At 37.7% G+C, this 24794-nt stretch overlaps 3 protein-coding genes across 4 annotated transcripts; 2 read left to right on the top strand and 1 right to left on the bottom strand.

Annotated features, from left to right (window-relative positions):
* Positions 1-316: 316 nt before the first annotated feature.
* On the top strand, positions 317-3356 carry LOC122571823 (sorting nexin-17). Its single transcript, XM_043736028.1, has 9 exons — positions 317-751; positions 992-1362; positions 1430-1795; positions 1886-1976; positions 2051-2301; positions 2397-2603; positions 2669-2857; positions 2923-3018; positions 3087-3356. The coding sequence occupies exons 2-9, from the start codon at positions 1303-1305 to the stop codon at positions 3276-3278; spliced, it is 1452 nt and encodes a 483-aa protein (XP_043591963.1). The 5' UTR covers positions 317-751; positions 992-1302; the 3' UTR covers positions 3279-3356.
* A 176-nt stretch (positions 3357-3532) lies between these two features.
* LOC122571822 (serine/threonine-protein kinase 3) lies at positions 3533-8762 on the bottom strand. Of its 2 annotated transcripts, none has more exons than XM_043736026.1 (10): positions 8571-8762; positions 7992-8072; positions 7710-7890; positions 7406-7633; positions 6999-7317; positions 6790-6923; positions 6497-6659; positions 6338-6429; positions 6062-6256; positions 3533-5920 (listed from the first exon to the last, which is right to left on the bottom strand). In XM_043736026.1, exons 1-10 carry the CDS (start codon positions 8582-8584, stop codon positions 5741-5743), a joined length of 1587 nt encoding a protein of 528 aa, XP_043591961.1. In that variant the 5' UTR covers positions 8585-8762; the 3' UTR covers positions 3533-5740. The 2 variants fall into 2 exon arrangements, with proteins under 2 accessions (XP_043591961.1, XP_043591962.1); XM_043736027.1 differs by having other exon boundaries at positions 3533-5899.
* A 345-nt stretch (positions 8763-9107) lies between these two features.
* On the top strand, positions 9108-24564 carry LOC122571455 (transcriptional coactivator YAP1). Its single transcript, XM_043735196.1, has 6 exons — positions 9108-10940; positions 19410-19633; positions 19798-19988; positions 20062-20248; positions 20675-20760; positions 20846-24564. Exons 1-6 carry the CDS (start codon positions 10297-10299, stop codon positions 20939-20941), a joined length of 1428 nt encoding a protein of 475 aa, XP_043591131.1. The 5' UTR covers positions 9108-10296; the 3' UTR covers positions 20942-24564.
* The last annotated feature ends 230 nt before the right edge of the window (positions 24565-24794 follow it).

Below are 24794 nucleotides of genomic sequence, written 5' to 3'. Positions count from 1 at the left end.
TTTCGGCGACTCTTGGAAATTACGTCATATTCCAAGAATTTTTCAAAACCGGAATTAAAATCGAATTAATTAACCATTTCCCGATCTCATTTTTCGATTTTTTGTGAGTTTTTGTGGGATTGGGTAATCAAAAATTGTAAAATGCTGTTCAACTATTCGGACTTATTGAAACTCTTTCTAAATATATTCTATATAATTTTTTCCAATAAATAATCTCATTTTTTATTGCATTATATCATCATTTCCAAAAAGATCCTCGCTACTGGTGACTGTTAACTGCTTGTGGTATCCTGATTGTTGTTTTCGTCCTCAAAGTAGCTTTTTCTGTAATCAATACGGAAAAGGAGCAATGTTTTTTCTATTATTTGATTAAACTTTAAAGCAATTTTTATGTTTTATCGTCTTTAGTCTTCGTTGGTCGTAAGTACGAATGCAAATTTCTGTTCTCGTTGTGCATATGCACGTTTTTCCCACCAAGAGCACCAGAGAAAAAATGTGTCTATAGTTCGGCTGCTGTCAGCTAGAGGCTCGTATTCTTAGTGCGCATTTTTTAACATTGCATCTGTGATCTCGCTATTCATCTCTGATCATTCTAATACATACATATGTACATATCAATGGATTGTATTATTAATCATCGTAATATTTATATTAACGTAATCATTAAAAAATGCATCAGTGTTAATCGTTAGAAATATAGTTGTTGAGTGGGTGTAAAGCGAATACGCCTATCATAAATAATGATAGAAAAGTAAGTAGACAATATGAAAATATTTCATATAATTAATAATTGAGTAATTATTGCCAATAGAAATAATATAAAAGTGAAATCATATTATGTATGTATAATTTAAGCTATTTAATATATATGAATTTGAGTTTAAATTATTGCAATATCTGTTAATTTATTATATGATAACATATATTGAAATATATTTGAATCCTTACTTAATCTATTTTCTTTATATTTTATTATTATTTTATTTTCCAGATGGAGTAATATTTGGGAATATATATATATATATATATGCATTTCTAAACTCAACTACATTTTGATTGTATATAATGTGGAATTTTTTATGTAGATATTTTTGTACATTTTGGATTATCTATTTACATATGTTGATTTTATTAAAAGTTTTTCTTAAGTAACATATGTGTATATCTATAGACAAAGACATAGAATATAAATTTCTCATATAAATTATAATTTATTATAAATTTATTATATCATATTGTTTAATATACAATGTATCTTAATTATAAAAAAGATACAAAGCATTGATACTATATTTTATAAAAATGCATTTTTCTATACCAGATACACAAGAATTTATTGATGCAACTGATAATACATATGTGGTAAATATATCTGTTATATTATGTATATTGCTATATATTAATATATTTACTTTATTTTCAATCCCAGGGTTACAACATTCATATAAATGGATTATTTCATTGTACTGTGAGATATAAACAACTACACAGTCTTCATGAACAATTGGCTAGAAATTTAGATATCTCTCTCCCAGCATTTCCCCCTAAAAAATTTTTTCCTTTAACAACAAATCAGCAAGAAGAGCGTCGTCTTTCTTTGGAAAAATATATTCAAACAATTGGACAAAATCCAGTTGTTAATAATTCGGGAATGTTAAATGGATTTTTATTAAATGCTCAGCAAGAAACTATTGGAGGCCCATCTAATAATGAATTTATGGACATTTTTCTTATGAATGGTTGTAAAATAACAATAAATGTTTCTACAGGGGATCATTCTGGTAGTGTTTTAGAGGTAACTTTTGTTGTATGAATATTTATATATATTAAACTATATATAGAATATATAAACTAGAAATATAAATTAACATTTTTTATTCAACAGAAAGTATACAAAAGCCTTAGACTACCTGAAGAATATTATTCATATTTTGTATTATTTATTGTTGCCCACGATGAAGCAAATAGTGTTCATTGTAGGTATATCCTTATCACAATATTTCATACATGATTAATGAATAAATTATTTCTTACACATTATTTTTTTTAGTACTACGAAAATTGCAAAACTTTGAGTCCCCATTTATAACTATTAAACATCTACACGTTATAGGAAGTAAAGTTGTACTTGGAAAAAATTATTGGGATGTGGGCTATGATTTGAAAATAATGGATAATGAGGTGGCAATGAATTTATTATATATTCAAGCAGTTGCAGAAATTAATTGGGGATGGATTCCCATTACAGATGAACTAAGAAATAAGCTAATAGTCTTAAAAAAGCATGGAAAGAAAAAAGAAGTATATTTATCTATATATATATACACAAGTAATGTAATAAACTATATGAAAAAATTATCAATAACTAATATCAAATTTAAATGTTATTATTTTAGTATCTGGACATAGTACGTACTTCAAAGTATTATGGATATATTCAGTTTGCTCCATGTTTTTGTGACTATCCTCAACCAGATTCAAAAGTATTAGTAGCCATAGGTAGAAATGAATTAAATTTGCGTATATTAAATGATGGAGAACAATGCGAAGAAGTATTTAAAGTCTCACGAATGCGTTGTTGGCGTATAACTACTTTGCAAAATGTAAATTGCAAAAAATAGTCGTATTTTAACATTGCGGCGCGTGTTTTAATTTATTCTAATTTCAGGGATGTGAAAGGGGAGGAGAAGAAAGTGACGAGTTTAGTTTAGAATTATCGTTTGAATATTTAATAGCTAAAAATCAATTACAATGGGTTACAGTTACTTCAGAACAAGCTATCTTAATGTCTGTATGCTTGCAAGCTATGATTGATGAATTATTATCAAAGACTGTTGATAGTAATAATAAGGCTCAGGTTAATTAAAAATGCTATTTATTGCTAAGTAAAGTTATTTGTATTAAATACTAATTTGTTTATAGGAGGTGTCTCAAAAATCCTGGATTTATGTTATGAGAAATGGCCAGAGTATTACAGTGGGATCGAGCTCTAATGAAGAATCTGAAGAAAGTAAAAAGGTATGATAGGTTAACAGTATCTATATTTTATTTATTAATATTTTTTATATCGTTGGGTTCTATTTTAGAATCGTTGTATTAAACAACCTTCTAAATCAGAACCAATTATGAAGAAACTTGCTGACAGATTATCAGTAGTAAAAATAAAAAAATCTAGTGATGTTAGAAGTAACATAAGTAGCAAGGTTCAAGGAAAACAAACATTGGAATATGATATGGAAAATAATGCATTTCGCATGATCGATGATGACGACTTATGAATATATAAACTGGAACTGTGAAATGAAAAATAGATTAGAAATATCTTGAAAAATATCAAATTTTTAAAATCATATTAATCCATATTTTTGCTACTTTTATTTTTAACCCTTAAATGATGTAAAATATAAAACTTAGATATCAATAGATTTGTAACAATTTTTTTGTATGATATATAAATATATTGTTGATAATAAACAAATTTTTTAAATTAATGCAAATATTTAATGAAATAAATAAACAGAACTAAAATAAATTATAGTATATATAATACTTTATTATTGTTCAAATCATATACGTAAAAGGCAGTGTCTTATATTAACATTTGTATTTCATTTTGCTTTATTTTAAATGAAAATTAATATCTGTTATTGTAATACTAAATGGGAGTAATTCATAGGTTACGCTGCATAATGAGATTATAATTCTAACTAGATAGGTAATTATTTGTTTGAAAGACAATTTTCTGCCTTCAGTCTGTATATTTTGCCCAAACATATAGAGAATGGTACAATTCATAAGAAAGGTGTAAAATTAGAATGACTTCCTAAACAAATAATTATAAACTGTAATATAAAATGGTAGTATTTTTCTAATACGAAAAGTAAACAGATTCACTATTGTCCTATGAAATAGACTTCTACATGTGTACATTATATTCATAAATATTATAGATCTCTATTTCATGGACTATTTAAGTTTTCATAGAAAAAAATTTTATCGCATTTTTTTAGTGTTGGATAATAGATAAATATATGGAAATGCATAACTATTTTTTACAATATCACTTCCACATGTTTTTTTTGCATTTTAATAATACAAGTGGAAGATGAACATAGAAAATTTGTCACTACAAACATATTTATGTTCTATCAAATGTGTAATTCTGTACGAGTAAAATTTATTTGTTTCTGTTAGAATATTGCAACACGCTATATATTGTATGTCGCAGTGAATGGTGCGCACTATTTTTTTCTCGAACAGTAAAGACATTTTTTTTAAAGAACATAACTTAGTTAGTTATCTGCTTTTCTTATTAATGGTGAAACCCAATACTATTGTTTTAATAATCTTGCATGTCATGGTAGGGCCATATAAAGACTAGATATAATAATTAATATTTGTATCTTTTTCGACCATAATGTGCATATCTTCTATATCAAAAATATGTTGTTATTCTGTATTGTTACTTCCTAAATAAACAGAAAAGTCAGTTCTGGCTATAGCATTTAAGTATTATAAATCTATTTCCGCTACTTGTAAAATAGCCCAACGTCAGCAAAGAATTACTCCACTATATCATAGTATTCTCAACGATACGTACACGCGTTATTGTTATTGTGGTATGACTTATAAAATGTGTATTGAAAGCTTTATCAGTACAAGAAATAATTATATGCTGTTTGAAAATTCTAAATATGGTAATGATTTAAAAGATATGTTTTAATAGAATAAAAATTTTATATAAAGCTAAAAAGTATAAGTCTTGCCATTGCGACTATCTCAACAATTTAAATTACTGACTTAACAAATTATTGAAATATCAAGATACGTTCTAATACGGAAGACTAATTTCGGTAAGTTAATTCGTCAAGTATTTCTTCACATTGAAATATTATCATTCTCATCGTAATCTTGCATGGTACAATGATACTACTACAAAATTTCCAATTTGTATTCACAAAATTTTAAAATTATTCCGTAACTTAATTATATCAATAGATAAACGCGTAATATACCTATGGCAGTTAAGGAGGAATAAATTCTTCAATATGTTCTAAGTTGTTCACTTATCTGAAACTGCTTCAAGTAAACAATACATTAGCATATAAGACTACATATATAAATATATTTTCGGGATAACTTCCATGCATATATTTCGTATGAGTGATGATACTGATAATGTAATATTATCGATAAAATAAATGGCATAATACGTGACTAGCGTAAGATGGAAACCGAATACCAATTTCACATGGACGCGCATCTAATTTCTTTTTACATCAAAAACAAAGTTGCAAACATGGCATAATTATCTTCATTTGTTTTTTTAATCTTTTAGTTTTAATTCCTAAATAAAGATGTTGAAGAGATTTTATAATATTTCTATAAGATATCCATAATAACAGTATATATGTAAACATAATGTTAAAAATTAAATATGATTACTTTTTCACCTAAATCATGTATAATAATTTACATTGGTGACGTAAGGCTATTGGCTAGTATTAGTTACTCGTACTTGATTCCCAAGGAGATAAACATTGTTTTGAACATTGTCAAGAAGAAAATATTTTTAATCGTTATTAATTATCGTTTCTCTGCTACATATTTAATTAGCAAACAATGTTGTTCTCTTTGATGAAACTAAGAACGAGATGAATAAAATCTATTCATTTATACAACTGTACACCCTTTATCTATCATCATCACACTTATTTGCATAAAAAAAGTAACCAAACTGTTAGAAGTTCTGCTGACGTTTTCGCTTGGTATCCATAGCGTCAAGAATCGGTTGTCTCTTCGTTTGGTACCTTCTTCTCAGCTCATCAATTTCTCTTTCCATTTCTGCATCCAGATTAGCCATTCGTTGCTGTAGTTCCTCATATGAGAGAAACTTCAGCTGCAGGATATGGTTGTTTATCTATATTCAAGTTCTCTTTAATGATGCCTAAAGTGGTACTATATCGATCGATTTTAAGTTAAAAAAGATACTAAAAATACTAGGAAAGTTCTTAATCTACTTTCAACCTTCTGTGAGAATTTGCAAGTGTCTATTACTTACGAAGTCGAAATCACGTTCTGTGAAGACATTTTGGAACTTGGATATGTTATTATGAGGTTGTTCTTGTACAGGGTGAGAAATTTGGTTAAGTTGTAATTGTAGGTGACTTTGAAACCTCTGAGATTCTGTAGGGCTTCGTAATTCTAATTTATTTTCATTATCTTGATTGTGTACTCCAAGTATTTGTCCATTTCCCTAAAGATTAAGAAATTAATTTCGTGCATGTATATTTTACATAATATAATCATCAACTATAACATATTTATTATTTTATACCTTTCCTATTTCAGGTGCTTCTTTCTTATCAAAATGATCTAAAAATAGTGGCCGGTATTTTTTTCCGGATTCCACTGACCCTGTATTGTGTCCTACAAATAAACGATATTTGTTACTTTCCTTTTTAGCGTTTTGTCGTTCATTACATTACGTGCTTACGTTTCATAGTAGCTTCGGTATCGGTGTCACTATTAATAACCATTGTTCCCAAATCTAACATTGCTGAAACAAGTGTACCCGTATCTGGAAGATCATGACTCGGTACTAAAGTTCCCGTGTCTTCTGGCAGAGGCTTCATTGTTCCACTACAGTCTTCTTCGTCCTTACAATAGACATCAAATGTTTATTACTAACATTAATGTGTGTACACACACACACACACACACACACACACACACACGTGTGTGTGTGCGCGCGCACATAGCATTCATAATAAATCTCAATATAAGTACCGAATCTTCTGCCTGATTTTGATTTTTAATTGCCACATTATTTATAACATGAGCACGATGTACACTTTGTTTTTCTCGTATTTCATGAGCTTCTGCAATCATCTGACTCAGAATACTTGGTTGCTTGGCATTGCCTGTAATAAAATATCTTATTGAATAATACATGCAAGAAAACTAGAGCGAATTTGTTTCATTATCATAGATTTTACCTATAAATTCATGATTTAGCAACTCAGTTGCAGTAGCTCTTTCTTCTGGATTTTTAACAAGGCACCCACTGACAAAATCTATAAATTCAGGACTCCATTGATCAGGTTCTCTAAAGCTAGGTGGTGGTTTTGTTGGAATCATAAATATTGCTCTCATTGGATGTATATCACCATATGGCGGCTTGCCTTCTGCCATTTCTAAAGCAGTTATACCAAGAGACCATATGTCTGCGACACAATCATATCCAATTTCCTGTATTACTTCTGGAGCCATCCAAAATGGAGTTCCTATAACTGTATTACGTTTCGCCATTGTATCCTAAAAGAAATTTTCAAAATTAATTCCTACTTTGATCGATAAAAAGATTTATCACATATAGCGATAAAGATTATATTTTATAGCTTACAGTTAATTGTCCTGCTACACCAAAATCAGCTAATTTTGCATGCCCTTCATTATTGAGTAAAATATTTCCTGCTTTAATGTCTCTATGTATTTTTCTTCTCAAATGGAGATATTCTAAACCTTTTAAGGTATCACTGAGAATCGTTGCTATTTCATCTTCTTGAAGGGTCTTCTTCCTTAACCTCATAATATCACTAACAGATCCAGCTCCACAATATTCCATTACAATCTATGAAACCATACCTTGATTATATACAAGCAAGGAATGAATAAAAAAATATTATTTATTATATTATCAATGTTACCCATAAATCAGTGTTTTTAAAGTAACTTCCATAATATTTAACAACATATGGAGAATCACACTGTTGCATGATGGAAATTTCTTTTATGATTTCTTGTAAATCCGTATCAACAGGGACTTGTTTAATAGCAAGTACCTGTCCACTTTCCTTATGTAATGCTTTGTAAACTGATCCATAGGATCTATATGAAAAAAAAAACATAAAACAAACATTATAAAAACAATTACATAAAAAAGGATTTCATTAAAGATTAAATGCCATTTTATATCTTTATCCACTTACCCTTCTCCCAACTTGCATATTATATCAAATACTTCTTCAGGTTGTCTGGTTAAACTTTCTTCAGACAGCTTTTTTAATTCACTAAAAAAAGAAATTGTAATACCTGATCGAATATAAATATGATAGTTGTACATAAAATGTGAAAATATACAAAGAAATAATACTTGGATTTTTCTTTTTAGCTTCATTATATGCAATTTGCATTTTTTTTTAAACAAGGTATTTATAAGATAAGTGACATGCTACATATAAATGCGTTATTTCTATTAAAATCGAACTATAAGTGCATTAGATAAGCAGGTTTGTCGGTTATAAAACAAATTAAAAGATGTGCAGAACTAATATTTTCTATATTTATTAAGAAAAGCTGAAATAACTTTAAATATAATAAATAATACGAATAAATTGATAATGCAGGTTAACAAAGAAACAAAGAATCGATACTGTACAATTGTTTCATATAACAAGTGAAACGCGCTAAAAATCGAAAGACGATTCCTTCTAGCTACAAATAACTTCCATCCATAAATTTGTGAAGTTCTGCAAGTTTAAAAACACGAAGTAAAAACAATTAAATACCTCTTCGAAGACATTTTTGCTTTTCGTGTCAACGAGTTCTTACTTGAATAAAAACACCTTCAATATTTACACAAATAACTTAACGTGGATAAAACAGATATCATTCCGGTTGTAAAAACATAGTCAATTTAAAATAGAAGTGTTACATTTTTGTCAATAAATTAAAGTAACCACACAACCGAAATATCGAAACCATCAACCATATAATATTCTAGATAGCAGAACTGAAATGTCTCAATCTAGGAGGATTGATTAAGCTTACTACTATTACTTATTATTTTAAGCATGATAAAGGAACAAGTAGAAATAGAAATAGAAGGTTTGGAGCAAAATTTTTATTTTGAACCAACTAAATGTTACATTTTTAATAAAAGAAGCTGTTAAGGTAAATTATATCTTTTAAAAGTTCCAAATAAGCGGTGACCAATCATCGTGTAGCTGCATGTATACATTCGTAAATGGCACTTCCCTGAATCTTGTAATTATATCTTCAGTACGAGATTACCGACGAGGAAATATGATTTTGAAAGGGTACTTGAAAATGTGTTTCTCATACTCTACACTACTCAATTGTTCTTGATACTTTTCATGTAATAAAGTTAATTTTAGTGTTTAAATAAAAAAGAGCAAAAAGAAGGTTAGATCTCACAAGCATCAAGAAAATTCAAATGGTATGGATGTATGGTTTTCTTATTTTATCGAACTTTAAACATTTAACGAGATAGCATCGTTTAATGAAGGCATAAAATGTATGGCCATTTTAAAAAGTTATCGAAGGTAGCGCATGTACAAATTTATTAATCGCATAATAACATCGTTAAAGTCTTTTGATTCTTTTGTGATTGTTTTCTTCGAATTTATTAAAAAGTGATGAAGTAATACTGTCTTCGCACGAAGGTAGTTTTATTTTCGTATTTGGACGTTTAGTGGCAAACAACATTATTGTATCAAACTGACGATAAACTTTCGAAAAGAGCGCCGTTACAATTTGGTAACAGTATCAGCCAGTAGGTAGCGTGGAAAGATGAGAATCAGTCGGATACACGGGAATTTCTAGGCCCTGTACGTAATCGCGTGTCCACGCACGGTGAACGCTAGCACTCGTTTGCTAGACGGCCGGCTAGCAAAACGAGTCGATTTCTCCTGGTGCGCGATATCGTGGTAAGAGGTGGAGGAGACGTTACTCGTCGAAAAATTCGAGGGTATTGTCGAAGGTTAGAGGTACAAGGGGACCTTGTGGTAGTTAGAACGACGGCGGCAGCGACGGCGGCGGCGGCGGCGGCGGCGGCATTGTCCTGCTTGTTTTGTTGTCTCTCGCGACACGCACAGGTGGAAAAGAGAAGAAGCTATCGCGTTGTCGAGGAATCGAGGAGTGACGGAGGAGAGCGAGACTGTGTGTACAGGTCAAATAGAGAAGAGACTGGTGGTGTGCTATGCACGAATGCCCATAGGTGTACCGTAAAAGACAAGAGCAAACGTAGCGTAAAGGGGAGAGGGAGAGGTGGAAAGAAGGTTCAGAACGACGGTGACGAAAGAAAAAGACAGGAAGGAGATAGGATAGGCGAGAAGACGGAAAGAAGGGAAGAAAGAAGAGTGTAAGAGAGAAAGAGAGGGGAGAACTAAAGAAGAACGAAAGGTAGCAGCAGAGTGTACAGGATACGAGGAGAGAGAGACGACAGGGCGAAAGAAAGACACGGACGAAGCGCGTTAGAGTGCGTGATCCAAAATGGCGCTGAACCAGGACGTGGACCAGTTGTCGAAAAGTAATCTGGTAGTAAATATCGATCAAAACTCGGAATCGGATCTACAGGCACTGTTCGACAGCGTCCTGAAGCCAGACTCGAAGCGTCCGCTGCAAGTACCACTGCGCATGCGCAATTTACCAGATTCCTTCTTTAATCCACCGTCGACGGGTAGCAAGAGTCCCTCGATTTCGCATTCACGGGAGAATTCGGCGGATTCCGCGTTTGGTACAGCGGCCGCGGTCGCCGGTGCCGGCCCAGCACCCGGTGGAAACGCCACCGGTACATCAGCTACCGTAGCAGCAGGTGCGGCTACTGGTGGAAGTGGAAATACTGCCGCTGGTACCGGATCAAACGCCGCAGGTGCGGCTGCGGCTGCAGTCGCGGCAGCGGCCGCGGCTGGCCTCACCGTTGCTCATCCTCGCGCTCACAGCAGCCCGGCCTCTCTTCAGCAAACCTACGCCTCAGCTCAGCAGGCGCCTCAGCACGCGCCCCAGCCGCACGCGCGTCACCATCATCACCAGAAGCAACGCAGCTACGACGTCATCAGTACGGTCGACGACCTAGGTCCCCTGCCACATGGATGGGAACAGGCGCGCACCCCCGAGGGACAAATCTACTTCCTCAAGTAAGTCTACTTTCCTCTTTTTGTTTTCCAAAGCCTGCTGTTCTATTTTTTTTTCTTTCCTTTCCCTATTTCCGGCTCATCTCCCTTCCCGCCCATTTCTATCTTCTTCTCCAATCGATCGAATCATACAGATTTTTCAACATTTTTCTAACATGTCCACAGAATCTGACTAGTTACCTATCAACGGAACCCTTGTTCATGAACGTTCTTAAGGTTTCCTCGATAAACGTTAGTTTCACGTTTGCCGATCCTCTTACGGCATTATACGAAGCAGAAGATACGGGAAGGGAATGCCGAGAACAGACGACATCGATCTGACATTTTCTTAGTCATTTCACAACCTTATTGATTCATCTCCAAGTGGATTCTATCTATGACCATTGAATAAACGATCCTACTCCGGATCGGAGCAGTTCACCGTTGTACGCGACTGCTGGCTGGTTCACATTTTCGTCGTGTTGGGGTCTCACATACCTCAAGGCCGTTACTGTCTTTATCACCACCTCGACTTACTCATCGTTGTTTCTCCGTTCCTCCGTTTCTCGGCCGCGTCTCCCCACTGCCAATTGCTCGCATATCCTCCTTGTCCCCGCTATGGATCCCGTTTTCTCGTCTTTCTCTTGGCTCGCCTCTCCTTGTCAATCTCGAGCCGCCTACTCGATACCTCCACAGTCCCTTCCCCGTTTCTCTTCCATCTCGCTCGTTTAACCTGATCCACCTGCGCCGTCACTAGGATTCCCACGTGTCACCTGTCGTGGGAAACGCTCCTCGTCTGCTTTGTCGCCTCATTCGCTTCCTTCCACCCACCTGTCTTTCGCCGGTGACTCGGACATTTCTCTCTTTTTTCGATCGCCCTGTCTAATTTCCAATATTTCACGATTTTCCTCACGAAGCTGCTTCAAACAGCAGTTTTCAAAGAATTAGAGATCGCCCAAATCATCTTTCGCTTTGTTCCACTTATGGAACAACGTTTTCTTTCAGAGAAATCTCTCTTTTATTTTGTTTATTTTTTTCTTTCTTTTTCTTTTAATTTCGAGCATAATAGCTAACGTCGGCATGCATTACCACGTTCAATTTCTTCGAGTTCACGTGTTTTCCTCGCAGTCGATCGATCGACCGCGTTACGTTTTCCTTCTTGTTTGCTTTGATGTCTGATTACGATTTCGTTGGTCGAGTGGCTGATGTCACGTACAGATATCCCGGCGATAATCGATACGTTTTGCCTCCGTATCGATAACGAGTACACCTGCGAACGAAGGGATTCTCGTTCATTCAGTTATACCTGTACTTTTGTAAATATTCATCGTGTCTTCTTTTCAACGTTCGCCTCCCTCAAAACCGATTGAAAAGGGCTTCCATTCGGTTAGCCGGTATTGTTCTTCGCCTCATTTCCAAGTATTTTCATCGTCGTTCTCACCTCCTTCTCCTTCTTCTTTCTCTTTCTCCTTTTTTATTTGTAAACGAAAAGAACGAGATTTACAGAGAAGCTGGAAAAAAACTCGAAAAGTTTCCGTTCTCGTGTATGCGTCTTCTTCCAGAAAGTTTTACCTGAGTTTTACCATTCGAACCCTGCCTATTAATGCTTTACTGCGAATTCTACCTGCTGCTGACATTTTTATAAGAACCAAGGCTAGGCAGGTTAGTTTTTGAGAATACCAGCTATTGCCCGTGAGAATTATCCCCTTATATAGTGTCCATCCCTTTCAATTCTCCACAGTCAAATATTTTCCGTTTGAACATGAATTTCCTTTGTCTTTTATTTTGGAACCCTTATTTTGTCGAAACAACAACCAAGAGAATCTACTCTACCAACTTAAAATTTTCGAGTTCGGAAGCTGTACAGCCAAGATGGTCGGTCTCGTCTCGTTTCGTTCCGTTTAAGGGGAATTTCTTTCAGGGAAATCATTTCCGTTTACGTTCCATGATTTCAGCGTGAGCTGGAAACTCGAATGAACGTCGCGCAACGAGCCTTCGCTTCGAGATAGCATCGTGAAAGTTGTAAAACTCGTCGATAGGTATCGTCGTCGAATCATCGAGCAATTTTCAGATTTGCTGTCGTTGACGTATATTTTATCGTCTTTCGTTGATCGTTATTTAATCACTCCCTCGTCCTTAATTTCTCGAGCCACTAAGTCCTACCGAAATGTTACGTAAAAACGTAATTAGACAATCTTTCCCGTCGATCTTTCGCCGTAACTTCTATGTTCTTAATGCTCGTAACACAGCTCGTTCTGTAATTTTCTAAAAGGTTCTCTTTCTAGTTTTCTAAAAGGTTTTATCGCAATCGTACTTTCTACAAGGAGTCGCGTCTTTTTGTTTGCTCATTCGTATCGAAACGTATATCTGAAAATTAGTCGTCTCTATAAAACGGAGCCGTTTTCCCTCGGTACTTTGTAATGTATCGGTAACGTTCCCATTTGCAATGCAGGAAGCGGAATGAAATGGTAAAAGAAAGAAAGGAGTGGCTCGACGAATAATTACGTTTACCCGGGTAGCCTTGTATCGACGAGAATTAATCACGTTTCAGGTTCGCGCTTCTCCTTCGACCGATTTATGGCTATTCCGACCGCGACCGATCCGACGTAAATATCGTTTAATTGTTTATAGTAAGATACAGTAGTTGCTGCCGTGCTCCGGTGCTACTATGGATTATCGTTCATGAAACGAGAAAAAGCATGGCATTCCCTCGATAGACGTAACACAGCGGCCGCGAGGAGAGTTGCTCGGTAATGGCCGATGGTAAAAGAAGTGCAGCCAACCGAGAGCCGCACGGTTGTTGTATTATGCAGTAATGACTACCGTGACGGCACCCGTGTCTTCTCTCTTATTTCTCTTCTCTCGCGCCGTTCGTCCAATTACCTCTGGCCCGTCTCTCCGAGCTTTTGGATCTTATCCAGAAGCGGGACTTATTAGAATCTAATTTGCGTAATTGAAACGTGATTCGAGCCGCGAACAAACTGACTCTTTGAAACCTTCTAGGAAGTGTCGCCTCGCCTCTCTTTCCCTTCCTCTCTCTCTTTCTCTCTGTTACGTCGCTTCTACTCCGTGCATTCTCTTCGTGTATTCTATATTCTGCCAGAGAAAATAACGAGAGAGCCTAAACAGAGAAACGTTGACGACGACGCGCCGTTTAAACGTCCGGTATCGTTGGAAGCGACCAGATCGCGTCATCGTCTTTCAACCAACTCGGTTGTTTCGCGCGAAATTTCACACGATCGACGGAGAGTTCTTAGTAGAGACCCATCGTTGGGATTTTTTCTTGGATTTTTCGTTCGCCGCGCGGTTGGCGCGCAACTCGCGCGTTACTACCTCGCCGTATAATGTTATACGTTGGTCCCGTTAGCTAGGTTCGCGTATTACATACCAGCGAGAAGCAGCAACTGTATACCGTCGAAACGAAACGACTTTGCAACGAATCAGTGGAGGGATCTTTTTTTTTTTTCTTCGTGTTTCATCGACCGGACGTAAACAGCGGCGCCGTCTCTTCTCTCTCGGAGAGACAGGCAAAGACATCTCGCTCTCTTATCGCGATGTACGTTCGCTCGCTCGAACACGACGATCTTGCCAGTTCGAGAAACACGTTCCACCGCCAGGTGAACACACGAGACATGACGAGCAGGCAACCAAGGTTTTCCGTCAACTGTATCGTTTGACGAAACATTAGTCACGAGCAGAGTCACACTATCCGTGGAATTCAACCGACTCTACATTTATTCGCTTCAACGGATCTCGTTTATCGAGCTCGTTTCACCAACCAGCGTCATTCCTCGTTGTACCGATTCTCGTTCGTTCGTATGTTTTCTTTGGTTTCTGGCGAGCAAATATCTAATTTGTTGCTTTTCCTACGATATTCTTGGGAAAGTTGAAGAATCGAACGACGATTCTCTTTGGTTGTCACTGGTATTAAGGTCGAGATAGGTGCGGATTATTCGGAATTGTTTGCGACTGGTAGAAATCACGCGTCAAAAAATCACGCGTTTCTATGTGACGCGATAAAACGTTCGAAATCGTACGAGTAACGAACCACGCCCGCGCTCTAAAGTATCCGAGAAACGAATACTGTTATATACGGAGCGTAATCGCGAGGCTGAGATGCTAATGGCAATTGATTCGCGGCTACTTCCTCGTTCGAGCGACGGAGTAACGCGAATCTCTCGCGAACTGGTCGATAACGACCGCGAGAGAAGCGATCCACGAGTGGAATCGACCGTGCCGATATATTCCAGCCGTTTTCCTCGTAAATTCATTTCGAGGACGTTTAGTATCTATGCATTTTCGAATGCAGTGAAAGTTGACCGCGTGTGCGCGACATCGGCATCCTGTTGTGTTCAGGGTCAGTCCGACAACGCGGACACGCATTTTCCTTCTGTTTTTTTTTTCCATCGTGTTCGATATTTTATCTTTTTCGTCGGTTGTTCGTGTCTTTTAAGTTTTTATCTGAGAGAAAAAAAGGAAAGGAAAAAAGGAGAAGGTGGGGGGGGGGGGAAGAAATAACGCTATTTGAGAAATTCAAGAGGAAACTATGCGCTGATTGCTCGTGGAACGACCACATTTCCGCGGCGCGGCGTGTCGAATGGATATAATCCGTTTCTCGTTTGGTGTGCCGCGTCTCGAAAGACGTTCCTCTCGATAAGCGAAAGGTACAGAACGATAAATAACATTCGTGACGCGAGGAGAGCTAAAAACGCGAGATAAACGACACACGGCAGACTTTATTTTACGCGCGCATCACGTTCGATCTATTTGTATTACAATGTACGGTGTGCTCGTGTGCGTCTGTGCGCGCGTGTGTACACGCGCGCGTAACAGTTGCATCGGTAATATTATGCGCGTTATATAGTAATCGGTGTTTTCCACGGAACGAGGAGTAGGTCGTGCTCTTTTCCGCAAAGTCGTTACAACGTTAAGACGTTCGCATAAGGATCGAAGTTTTTGCTCGGCCACTCGACAGGCTAAAGACCCCGACACACCTGTAGACGAGAGAGAGTCTTGCGCTGCAAACGCGAATGCCAGATAGCAGGACAAATCTCCGGGAGTACCTCGAATGTATCGAAAGTTCAAGGCGGACCGAGCGTCCTCGGCGAGACTCGCTCTCGCCGCTTTCCGACTAACGATCACCGTTCTGTCCTTTTTCTCTTTTCTTCGTCGTTGATTTTCAAGCGACTTGCCAGGCGTTTCATTTTGTCAGCCATTCGAACAATAACTTATCGCTCCGGCTAATCGAAGTCGGAGGGGACTACGATACGTCGATTAGAAAATTATTTTTGATTGGACAATCTTTTCGAGCTCGTACAAAGGTTTATAGGTTTTTAGTAATCCTTGTGATATTCGTAGATTTCCTTCAATGATTTTGACGCGTAGTTAAATAGAGATTTCGTGTATCGTTAGAGGTTTCCAGTCGACTCGTAAATATCATCTATGACGTCATAATCGGTCCGTGTATATTGTTTCATATTTGTTCCATGCGACGTGACGGCGATGTTCCGTTCGCTACGTACTTCGGCTACAATTTATGTACTCTCGAAGCGAAGATTCTCAATTGATACGCTGCGTGTCGTGTCTGAACGCGTAGCCCCGTTCATTCAAAGAGGCCTTTGCTTTCTCGCACTGTCTCGTATCGAGCGCTCGGTGTTCGTTATCGATGTTTCGCGCGCTTGACTTTGAAAACAAGGAATCGCCTCGATTTCCGAAATGAGCAGCCGACGCGACGCCTAGTCTAGAGAGAAGATGAAACAGCGTGGAAAGCGAGGATGCCTCGATGTCTAGGTTTATCGAGCATTGTTCGTTAAGCGGTTCTGCTGGCAGTTGTTCGTTCTCGTAGGTCGTTAAAAGCATGTATTAACTCGGTACTTGGATGTCATTTTTGGAAGGGGATCGGTCGTAGCTTTTTCGAGGGGGAGGGTACTGGAGGGATGTAACGAGTATCGTGCATCGACGACCACGGGCACGACCACGACGACCAAGACGACGACGACGACGACGAAGACGACGAAGACGACGACGACGACGACGACGACGACGGGAGAGAAGAGCAGGCAAGCGAAAGAGAGCGTCGGTGCGAGAGTGTCTATTTACGAGTTGTCCGGCGCCGTGATGTCCGGAGTAAAAATACATCGTAGTCCGTATGCTGTGCGCCACACAGAAACCCTCTTGTAATTCTCCAATGCTCTCGAGCTGCCTGCCTGGCTGCCTGGTTGCCTGTTCGCCTGCTAGCCTGCCTGCTAGCTTGCTTACTTGCTTGCTTACTTGCCTGCCTGCTTGCTTACCTCTCGCTCTTTTCCTCTTCTCGCTTCTTTCCTTTCTCTACCCTTGCCTCTCGGCCACCTAGCCCTCTCTCTCTCTCTCTCTCTCTTTTTCTCTCTACCTCGGACTCTCTTGGAACGCATCCAACCGCTCCCGGAGAGACCCGCGACATGTAGCTTTTGGAACACACCGCCGTTCTGTATTCTGCTATGCCACCGCCGATCACGCATCCTGGAGATAGATTTTCAATTTCTTTTCCTTCGCCCGGTTGTTCTTCCTTTCTTCCTTCTCTTCCTTTTTATTACTTTAGTCGTACGATTCTTCTGTCATCTTTTTGATCAACGAGGAAACGTGTGTTTCTCTCGAAGCTAAATCGAACAGTACGATGGAATCGCAGGTGGGGAAGGATAGGAGAGGCCAAAGGAAATCATCGTTTTCGAGAGTCGTCTGATAAAAGTTCATCGGGATGATCGTTCTGTTCGATTTCCTTTCGTCCAATTCGACGGAAGGAAGCGTCATTCAGCGAGAGTTCGGAGGGAAATTTGAAATTCTCTTGACCGATCAACGCGATCGTAAAGCCGCGTCTCTGTTGTTATCCGGAGATCGCGTCAGAGGAATCGACGAGCCGTGTTTTGTTCGTGTCCTTCTCGATCCGTGGCTGCCCGGTGACGGATCTCGGGAAACGACGCAGCTTAACACGCTCGATCAGATATATCTCGATTGGATAATGCTCTTAATGTTAAAACTACGTCAAACGCGTTCTGTTCCGCGGGTATTATTAACCGTGTAAGAAGATTTGTTTCTCGCTCGGAAATACTGAGAACCGGTGCACGATATCCCGATGCGGATTTAGACAACTTGTTTATGTCGTCGCCGATGACTTAAGCGAAACGCATTAAGTCATCGTCCATGGAATGCAAACGAGTGACACTTTTGGCAAAATATAAAGCGGGCTGAACTCTTCTGCGTTCGTGGTGATTCGAGAATCGGCGGCGGCCGCTGTTCGAGGAACTCGTGACAAGCGATTTGAACGTATTCGTTTAAATGGTTACGAGAATTATCATTGGAAAAGGAATCTTCTTCCTACGCGTCCACGAAATTTGTCACGCGGTTGGATCTGTTGGTTGATGATTCTGGCGATATACATCTGGCCCGATTGAGAAATTTCGGTGTTCGAACCACGGTGTCGTATTAAGCGTGCCGCATGTTCGATCGTTGTCTAAAATTTCTATGGAGTCAGGCAAGGTAATCGGTTCGCAAAGGTATTCGTTTCACGAAGGTAAATAAGAGCGGCGGTCGTGCACGGTGTAGTGTTTTCTACTTCCTCCCGGCTGAAAAGTGACACGTGAGTAAGGTAAATACGTTAGGTAGAGGGAAGACGACGAGATCGGCAATCACAGCCATTAGCTGTTATTTTTGTCGACCGAGAGACGACGTAGTGTTTTCGTGCCGAGTAAAGCCGTTTCGGATAAAACGACCACGACTCCATCCACATCCCCGTGTGCTAAGCTGCTGCCGTTGCCGAACGATGCTTTGCCATTTAATTAACCACGATGCTCGTCCCGCACAGTAGGAGGAATTAGTTGGACGATCGAAGAGACGCTCCGGGCCGTGCGTGGCTACGATTTCAAGGACCCATGCTACACCGTTTCGTCCCGTATCGGAGCTAGATCGCGGTGTGTGCGGTAACTTCTCAAAACGGAGTTCGGGCACATTCGTACGCAGAAACACACGGTACAGCTTTTGCTGCCGTCTGTTTCTGCGAAATGCTTTAAAATACGATCATGATGTGTTGGAACGTATATTCCGCGGCTTCTTGTTTCTTGAATTTTCGATTCTTCGACCTGCCACTGATCACGCGACGAATAAATAAAGGAGACGAATCCGAGCGTTTCCGCGAATAACAGAGCATAACGTTTCGATCGTTGTTTCATATTGACGACGAGATCGTGACGTGGAAGAACGGTACAAAGTGGTTTGATCCTTGGGGAAATTTCGTGAAATACGTTTTATTCTGTCTCTCGAGACGTTAAAACTCGTATGCTAACTACCGCTAGGCGCCTGCTGTTACTCCTTCGCGTCGTCTTTTGAATGGAACTATTTTTAGAATGCGCCTACTATATGTGGATAACTGTACGTGCCGTGGCGTATTCAGTTTCTGCACGGGGCCACGCTATACGTACAAAATAGCACGACGTCTGAACGTGTTATAATTTTATTTTCCAGCCACCTGACGCGAACCACGACATGGGAAGATCCACGAAAAACAGCGGCAGCAGCGAACGTGGCAGCTGTGGCTGCCGCCGTCGACAATGGGAAATCCTCGACCGGCGCTACCAATTCTCTAGGTCCATTGCCCGACGGATGGGAGCAAGCGCGTACTCCTGAAGGAGAAATCTACTTCATTAATCATCAGACACGTACCACTTCGTGGTTCGATCCAAGAATCCGTAAGTTTCATTGCGATCGGCCCACTCTGAATCGCGTAGGTTGCTTCCAAAGGTCGATCATAGACGAGTGTCTTTATTTTCATGCGAGAATTCGTACTTCTCTTCGCACGAATCGTTCAACTTTTACCGGATATTGTATCGAGCTCCGCTATCTCTTGTTTTAGCCACGCATCTACAAAGGGCTCCGACTTCAGGTGCGATGTTACCACAAAACTGGCTTCAACAACAACAACCCACAGGTGGTGGCATTCAGAGTAATCAAACATTGCAAGCGTGTCAACAGAAACTCCGTCTTCAGTCGTTACAGATGGAACGTGAGCGTCTTAAGCAACGGCAACAGGAAATTATACGTCAGGTGAGTACTTATTCCAGTGTTTGATCGCTCGCTTTTGTCTTTCATAATATCGCGCGATCTTCTCTATCTGTAGCAAGAGCTTATGCTCCGACAAAGCACTACCGACGCCGCTATGGACCCATTTTTATCGGGAATCAACGAACAACATGCACGTCAGGAAAGCGCAGACAGTGGTCTGGGTCTTGGTTCTGCTTATTCTCTTCCTCATACACCGGAAGATTTTCTCGCAAATATCGACGATAACATGGATGGCACCAGTGGTAAGATGTTCTTTTATATGCGATATCGTCGTCCTAATGCTCAATTGTTCTATCTGCATTCTTCTATCTGCAACAAATTTAATTAACCAATTCACATATATCTCATTGGTATAAAGAATACAAATTTATAATAGTATGATGAAAATCCCACTTAGAAAACAACAAATTTGTAATGAGCTTTTCTAAGTTCCAACTTCGTACAATAATTTAAAATTTCATAAACTTTGAACACAATTTTTTCAGTTTATAAATCAGCGAAGATAGAATAATCAAGAAGTAGAGCGATAATATTTCACGGGAAGAGACAACGGTCCGTTTTCCATAAACTTGAGCTTAAAGTCTTCCTTGAACGTTATCACACCTGAACTCGCTTCCTGAACAATATTACGGTAATATTAAAAGCTTTCTTTCTTTTCTCTTCTACAGATGGTGGTGCACCCATGGAGACCCCAGATCTCTCTACACTGAGCGATAATATCGATTCGACGGACGATCTTGTTCCATCGTTACAGGTATTTATTAAATCTTTATATATAAAAGTAGTTACAGAGACTGTTTCAAATATCACTCTCCTGTTTCCTGTAATTTTGTTTCCAGCTGAGTGAAGATTTCAGTAGCGATATTTTGGACGATGTGCAATCGCTGATAAACCCTAATACGACAAAACCTGAAAACGTGCTGACGTGGCTGTAGTATGGAGGAAAGAATTGTCTATGACAGGCAAGCAATTTATGAAATCGATTCGTTAAAAAAAAAAATTGCAATTTCAATACGTCTAAACTAAATGGAACGATTCTAGAGGATCTTACCAGTAAAGTAACGACTATTCCATTAAAAAAAACGCACGTGAACGAGAAAAATTATAAAGTTTAAGTAGAATGGAGCCTTAATTACAAAATGCGCTATGCTCAACGTATATACAGAAATGTGTATGCAGAAACATTCACAGGGTGTCCTAGAAATGTTGACGATAATTCGTAAGATTATAGTTCTTATTGAATTCCATACTACGAATTTCTTGTTATATATCATGCTTGTTGAATAATGAGAGGTGGTAAAAAATAGTGAAATTCGAAGCCTTAAAATCTAGTGTTCATGGCAAGCTTGTCGAGTCTTCCTGAAGAAATTTTTGAGAATGTTGAGCAGGCCGTAATTATCGTTGAGGCTTCTTCGGAAATTAGTTTTCTTTTCCACCATTTTTTACCATCTGCTGCGTGGAATAATCGAAATTGTTGGAATTGAATGAAGAATACGATCTTTGACGTTGTATTTTAAGATTTTTAGGACATCTTGTATGTAAAAAATGTATTCGGGTCTTTCTCTTTCTCTCTTATTATTAGGGTATTTGAGTGTTCGTATGCTTGTATGCGTGTATGAGTGCATTTGTCCCCACAACATTTTGTATATAAGTTTGTATTTCTATACTAAAGCATTGTACGAGAGGGAGCGAGAGAGAGGACTGAATATTATTCATTTTATTATGAGTAATAATATTTAATGTGCGTACCGTTCGGGTCAATGGAGGAGAGCGCAATGAATGGAGAAAGCTCGATATACTTCCCGATAGTATGGAGTAGACAAGTAAATTGTTGTTTAATTATATTTATATCACGTTGGTTTACAAAAGGAATCTGATATCATGACATATCAGATTTTTTTACGATCATGGATCTCGCATGTGATTTAAATTTAAAAAGAACAGCATCATACCTGATGTGTTCACGGAGTTTGTGAACGTACATTGAAAACTCGTGGAACGAAATAAGGACGAAGTGCAATTATTAGGAAAACACTATGTACAGAGAGAATGGAAGAACAAGAAGAAAGAGGGTATGATGTTCGATAAATGATATTTTATTCGATATTCATCGATTCATATAGCGGTGATCTTTATATGATGTTTACGGAAGCAACGGCAACGTCTAAAAGTATCGAAGCATTTTTAACACACGGACACTTGTCTATACTTCGAAGTTGGCATACGGAACAAGTCGTGTTACATGTATGATTCAGATTCGAAACAGATTTCTCCGAATCGCATGTGTGTGTGTATACATATATACACACATGTGCACCGCAATCGAGTGTCGATAATGCTCAGACTATTTTACAAGCGATATGCTTAAACGAAGTGCCTTTTCTTTGCAATCGATTAGAACGACAATATTGATCGTCATGTTTTAAAGCAATAACCGTCCGTCTATACGAGATGTTTATATGAACATGTGGTAATTGTTAAAATAGACAAACAAGTTTTTAGACCCTTTTAAATACTTTGAAAGGGGGAACACAAAATGAATATATATATTTTTTTTATATATAAAGTCTATACCTGTTACAAATTGCAGTTATTGGTATTTTGAAATCACTGTTAGATTATAAAATTCTCTTACGTTTTATACTACATACAGTTATATTATGGACATTAAAAAAGGAGAGTATATGATGTTTATAGATTACCTTTAAATATCTTTAGCCTTAAGGATTTTTCGCGTATTTCTTTCCCTTAGTTCTTGGGGATAAGAAAATTGAAAGAAAAAAAGAGGCCGTTAATCTTGTACTTTGTATGTTCCTCGCGAAACAACCAGTAGTAATGGTTATTATCGAATAATCAAAGCGACATGGTAAAGAGGAGACAATACGCGTACATGTATATTTAGTTACGTGGCAGCTTAAGTGTATACATATGTTATAAAAAGAAGGGAAAGAAAAAGAAAAAAGAGGAAAAAAGTCAAGAAAAGAAATATCGGAGGTTGACGTAACTTTCTTTTGTTAGTCCGAAATAATGCGGCGATAACGTTGATAAGTACTGTACCCCAGTGATAACAATCACACGATCACCAATTTTATCCGACTGATCTATTCCATGTTTTCCGTTTTTTCTTTCTATAGTTCGAAGTACACGAAGAAAGAGCTGTTATCTTTCTCAAATAATCAAAACATTATCTTGTTAACGTTTCCTTGTTAATCATCGAATTTTCATTGTTATCGAATCGTCACAGTTACGTCTGCCAACCACGGTCGTTCATCGAAGATCATAGAATTTCATTGATAAATTAAAAGAAAGAAAAGAAATGAAAACACAAAAATGGTGGAATGAAAAATCCGTAAGCTCTCCTGCCTTTTCCCTCAGTAAGGAAAAGTTCCGGAGACGCAAGTTAGATTTTTGTTTTGTAGTTATTCGCACGCTTGGTTTTATCTTTTATACTGCTACAACGGTAGCTGTGCGAATAGCACGAGTATTCGACCTCTTTTTATTTTTTAATGAAGTAATAAAACGATCATGTAATATTCGTTCGATATTTGTGTTACTATCTGTATTATTCGACTGAAACTTGGAAAGCGATCGCTGTATAGTAATTACGTGTAGCAACACAAAACACGGTAGACTCAACGCTCCTGTTATCTGCATTAAAAATCATTGTAAGAAGAAAATTTTTATAATCGTTTTATTGTAATTTTTTTTTTAATATTAGGCACGATATATATATCGTTTCTCGAATTACGAGTGTCTCTTGTTTCCTTATTATCGGTATATTAAATGTTTCTGTATAGTAATATCCTAATGATTTTAACGCGAATGGCTATATAAAGAATAAAGCTGTTGTACAAACGTATAAAAGAAGGCATTCATAGTTTGAGAAGTCTATGTCGATAGTGATTTTAATCATGTCGCGAGGCACAAAATCTTTCTTTCTATTATCGTTGTCTACTATGTTTTCTGTTCATGGTTATTATGTTCGATCGTAACGCGAAGCTTGTATTAAACGCGAAGATCTATTTTCGAGTGCGATCCAAAAAAAGTTACCATCGTTAACAAGGATCACGAAATCGTTGCGTTACGTTACTCTCGTTGCGACAGCTTCCAGGCGTGCAGGTCAGATACATTTAATGTATTATTTTTATTGCTAGTTAACGATAATATTAATATTACCATACCGTATCTTGCTTTTAGTCTAAACTCAATTTAGTTGTTATGTGTAGGGGCGGGGGGAGCATCGCGTGGAGGCGGAGACCTCTTACAAAGTGCCTTCAATTTAACGTGAAGAAAAATAAGTGTTATTTCACGAAACGGAAAGCGTTTGTTAATAACAGTCGAATAACAGTAACAGAAAACGAAAACAAGTCAAGAAACTCCCCTTGGGTGACATCCATAATATCTGAGATTATACTACGAGAAGCAATTAGTTGTTTAATATCAGTATTTATATATGCTCATTGGCAATAATTTGTGACGTACACATTTTTATATCGGTAACAAGTGCCTTAGTAATAACGATAATGATAAATATATTGTTTACTTACGTACTGACAAACAGTGTTATTTTTCTGCACTCCTAAACATTGCTTTTATTTAACACGTTCCGTATACGCCCCACGCTGAACTTTCCGTTCAGGCCATTTGGAATTTTCATTGTGAAACGAATAATTTAAAAAAAATTAATTTTCACATCGTTACAAAATATTACGTAGGAGCATCCGACTCGTCTGGTAGAGCAACTATTTCAACCATATGTTTGTTAAAACAATTGCTTAAAAATTAAAT

The sequence above is a fragment of the Bombus pyrosoma genome, linkage group LG10, assembly GCF_014825855.1.
Source record: "Bombus pyrosoma isolate SC7728 linkage group LG10, ASM1482585v1, whole genome shotgun sequence".
Classification (NCBI taxonomy): Eukaryota; Metazoa; Arthropoda; class Insecta; order Hymenoptera; family Apidae; genus Bombus; species Bombus pyrosoma.
The sequence above is the reverse complement of the archived record's forward strand: the minus strand, read 5'-3'. Positions and strand labels throughout refer to the sequence as shown.

Excerpts from the sequence above, each read along its gene's own strand:
- LOC122571822 (XM_043736026.1), bottom strand. Across the intron at positions 7,634-7,709 it reads TTAAAAACACTGATTTATGG|ATTGTAATGGAATATTGTGG; the intron begins GTAACATTGATA and ends ATGGTTTCATAG. Across the intron at positions 7,318-7,405 it reads GTGTAGCAGGACAATTAACT|GATACAATGGCGAAACGTAA; the intron begins GTAAGCTATAAA and ends AATTTCTTTTAG.
- LOC122571455 (XM_043735196.1), top strand. The coding sequence starts at position 10,297 with ATGGCGCTGAACCAGGACGTGGACCAGTTGTCGAAAAGTAATCTGGTA. Across the intron at positions 19,634-19,797 it reads GTGGTTCGATCCAAGAATCC|CCACGCATCTACAAAGGGCT; the intron begins GTAAGTTTCATT and ends CTCTTGTTTTAG. Across the intron at positions 19,989-20,061 it reads AACAGGAAATTATACGTCAG|CAAGAGCTTATGCTCCGACA; the intron begins GTGAGTACTTAT and ends CTCTATCTGTAG.
- LOC122571823 (XM_043736028.1), top strand. The coding sequence starts at position 1,303 with ATGCATTTTTCTATACCAGATACACAAGAATTTATTGATGCAACTGAT. Across the intron at positions 2,858-2,922 it reads ATAGTAATAATAAGGCTCAG|GAGGTGTCTCAAAAATCCTG; the intron begins GTTAATTAAAAA and ends ATTTGTTTATAG. Across the intron at positions 3,019-3,086 it reads AATCTGAAGAAAGTAAAAAG|AATCGTTGTATTAAACAACC; the intron begins GTATGATAGGTT and ends GTTCTATTTTAG.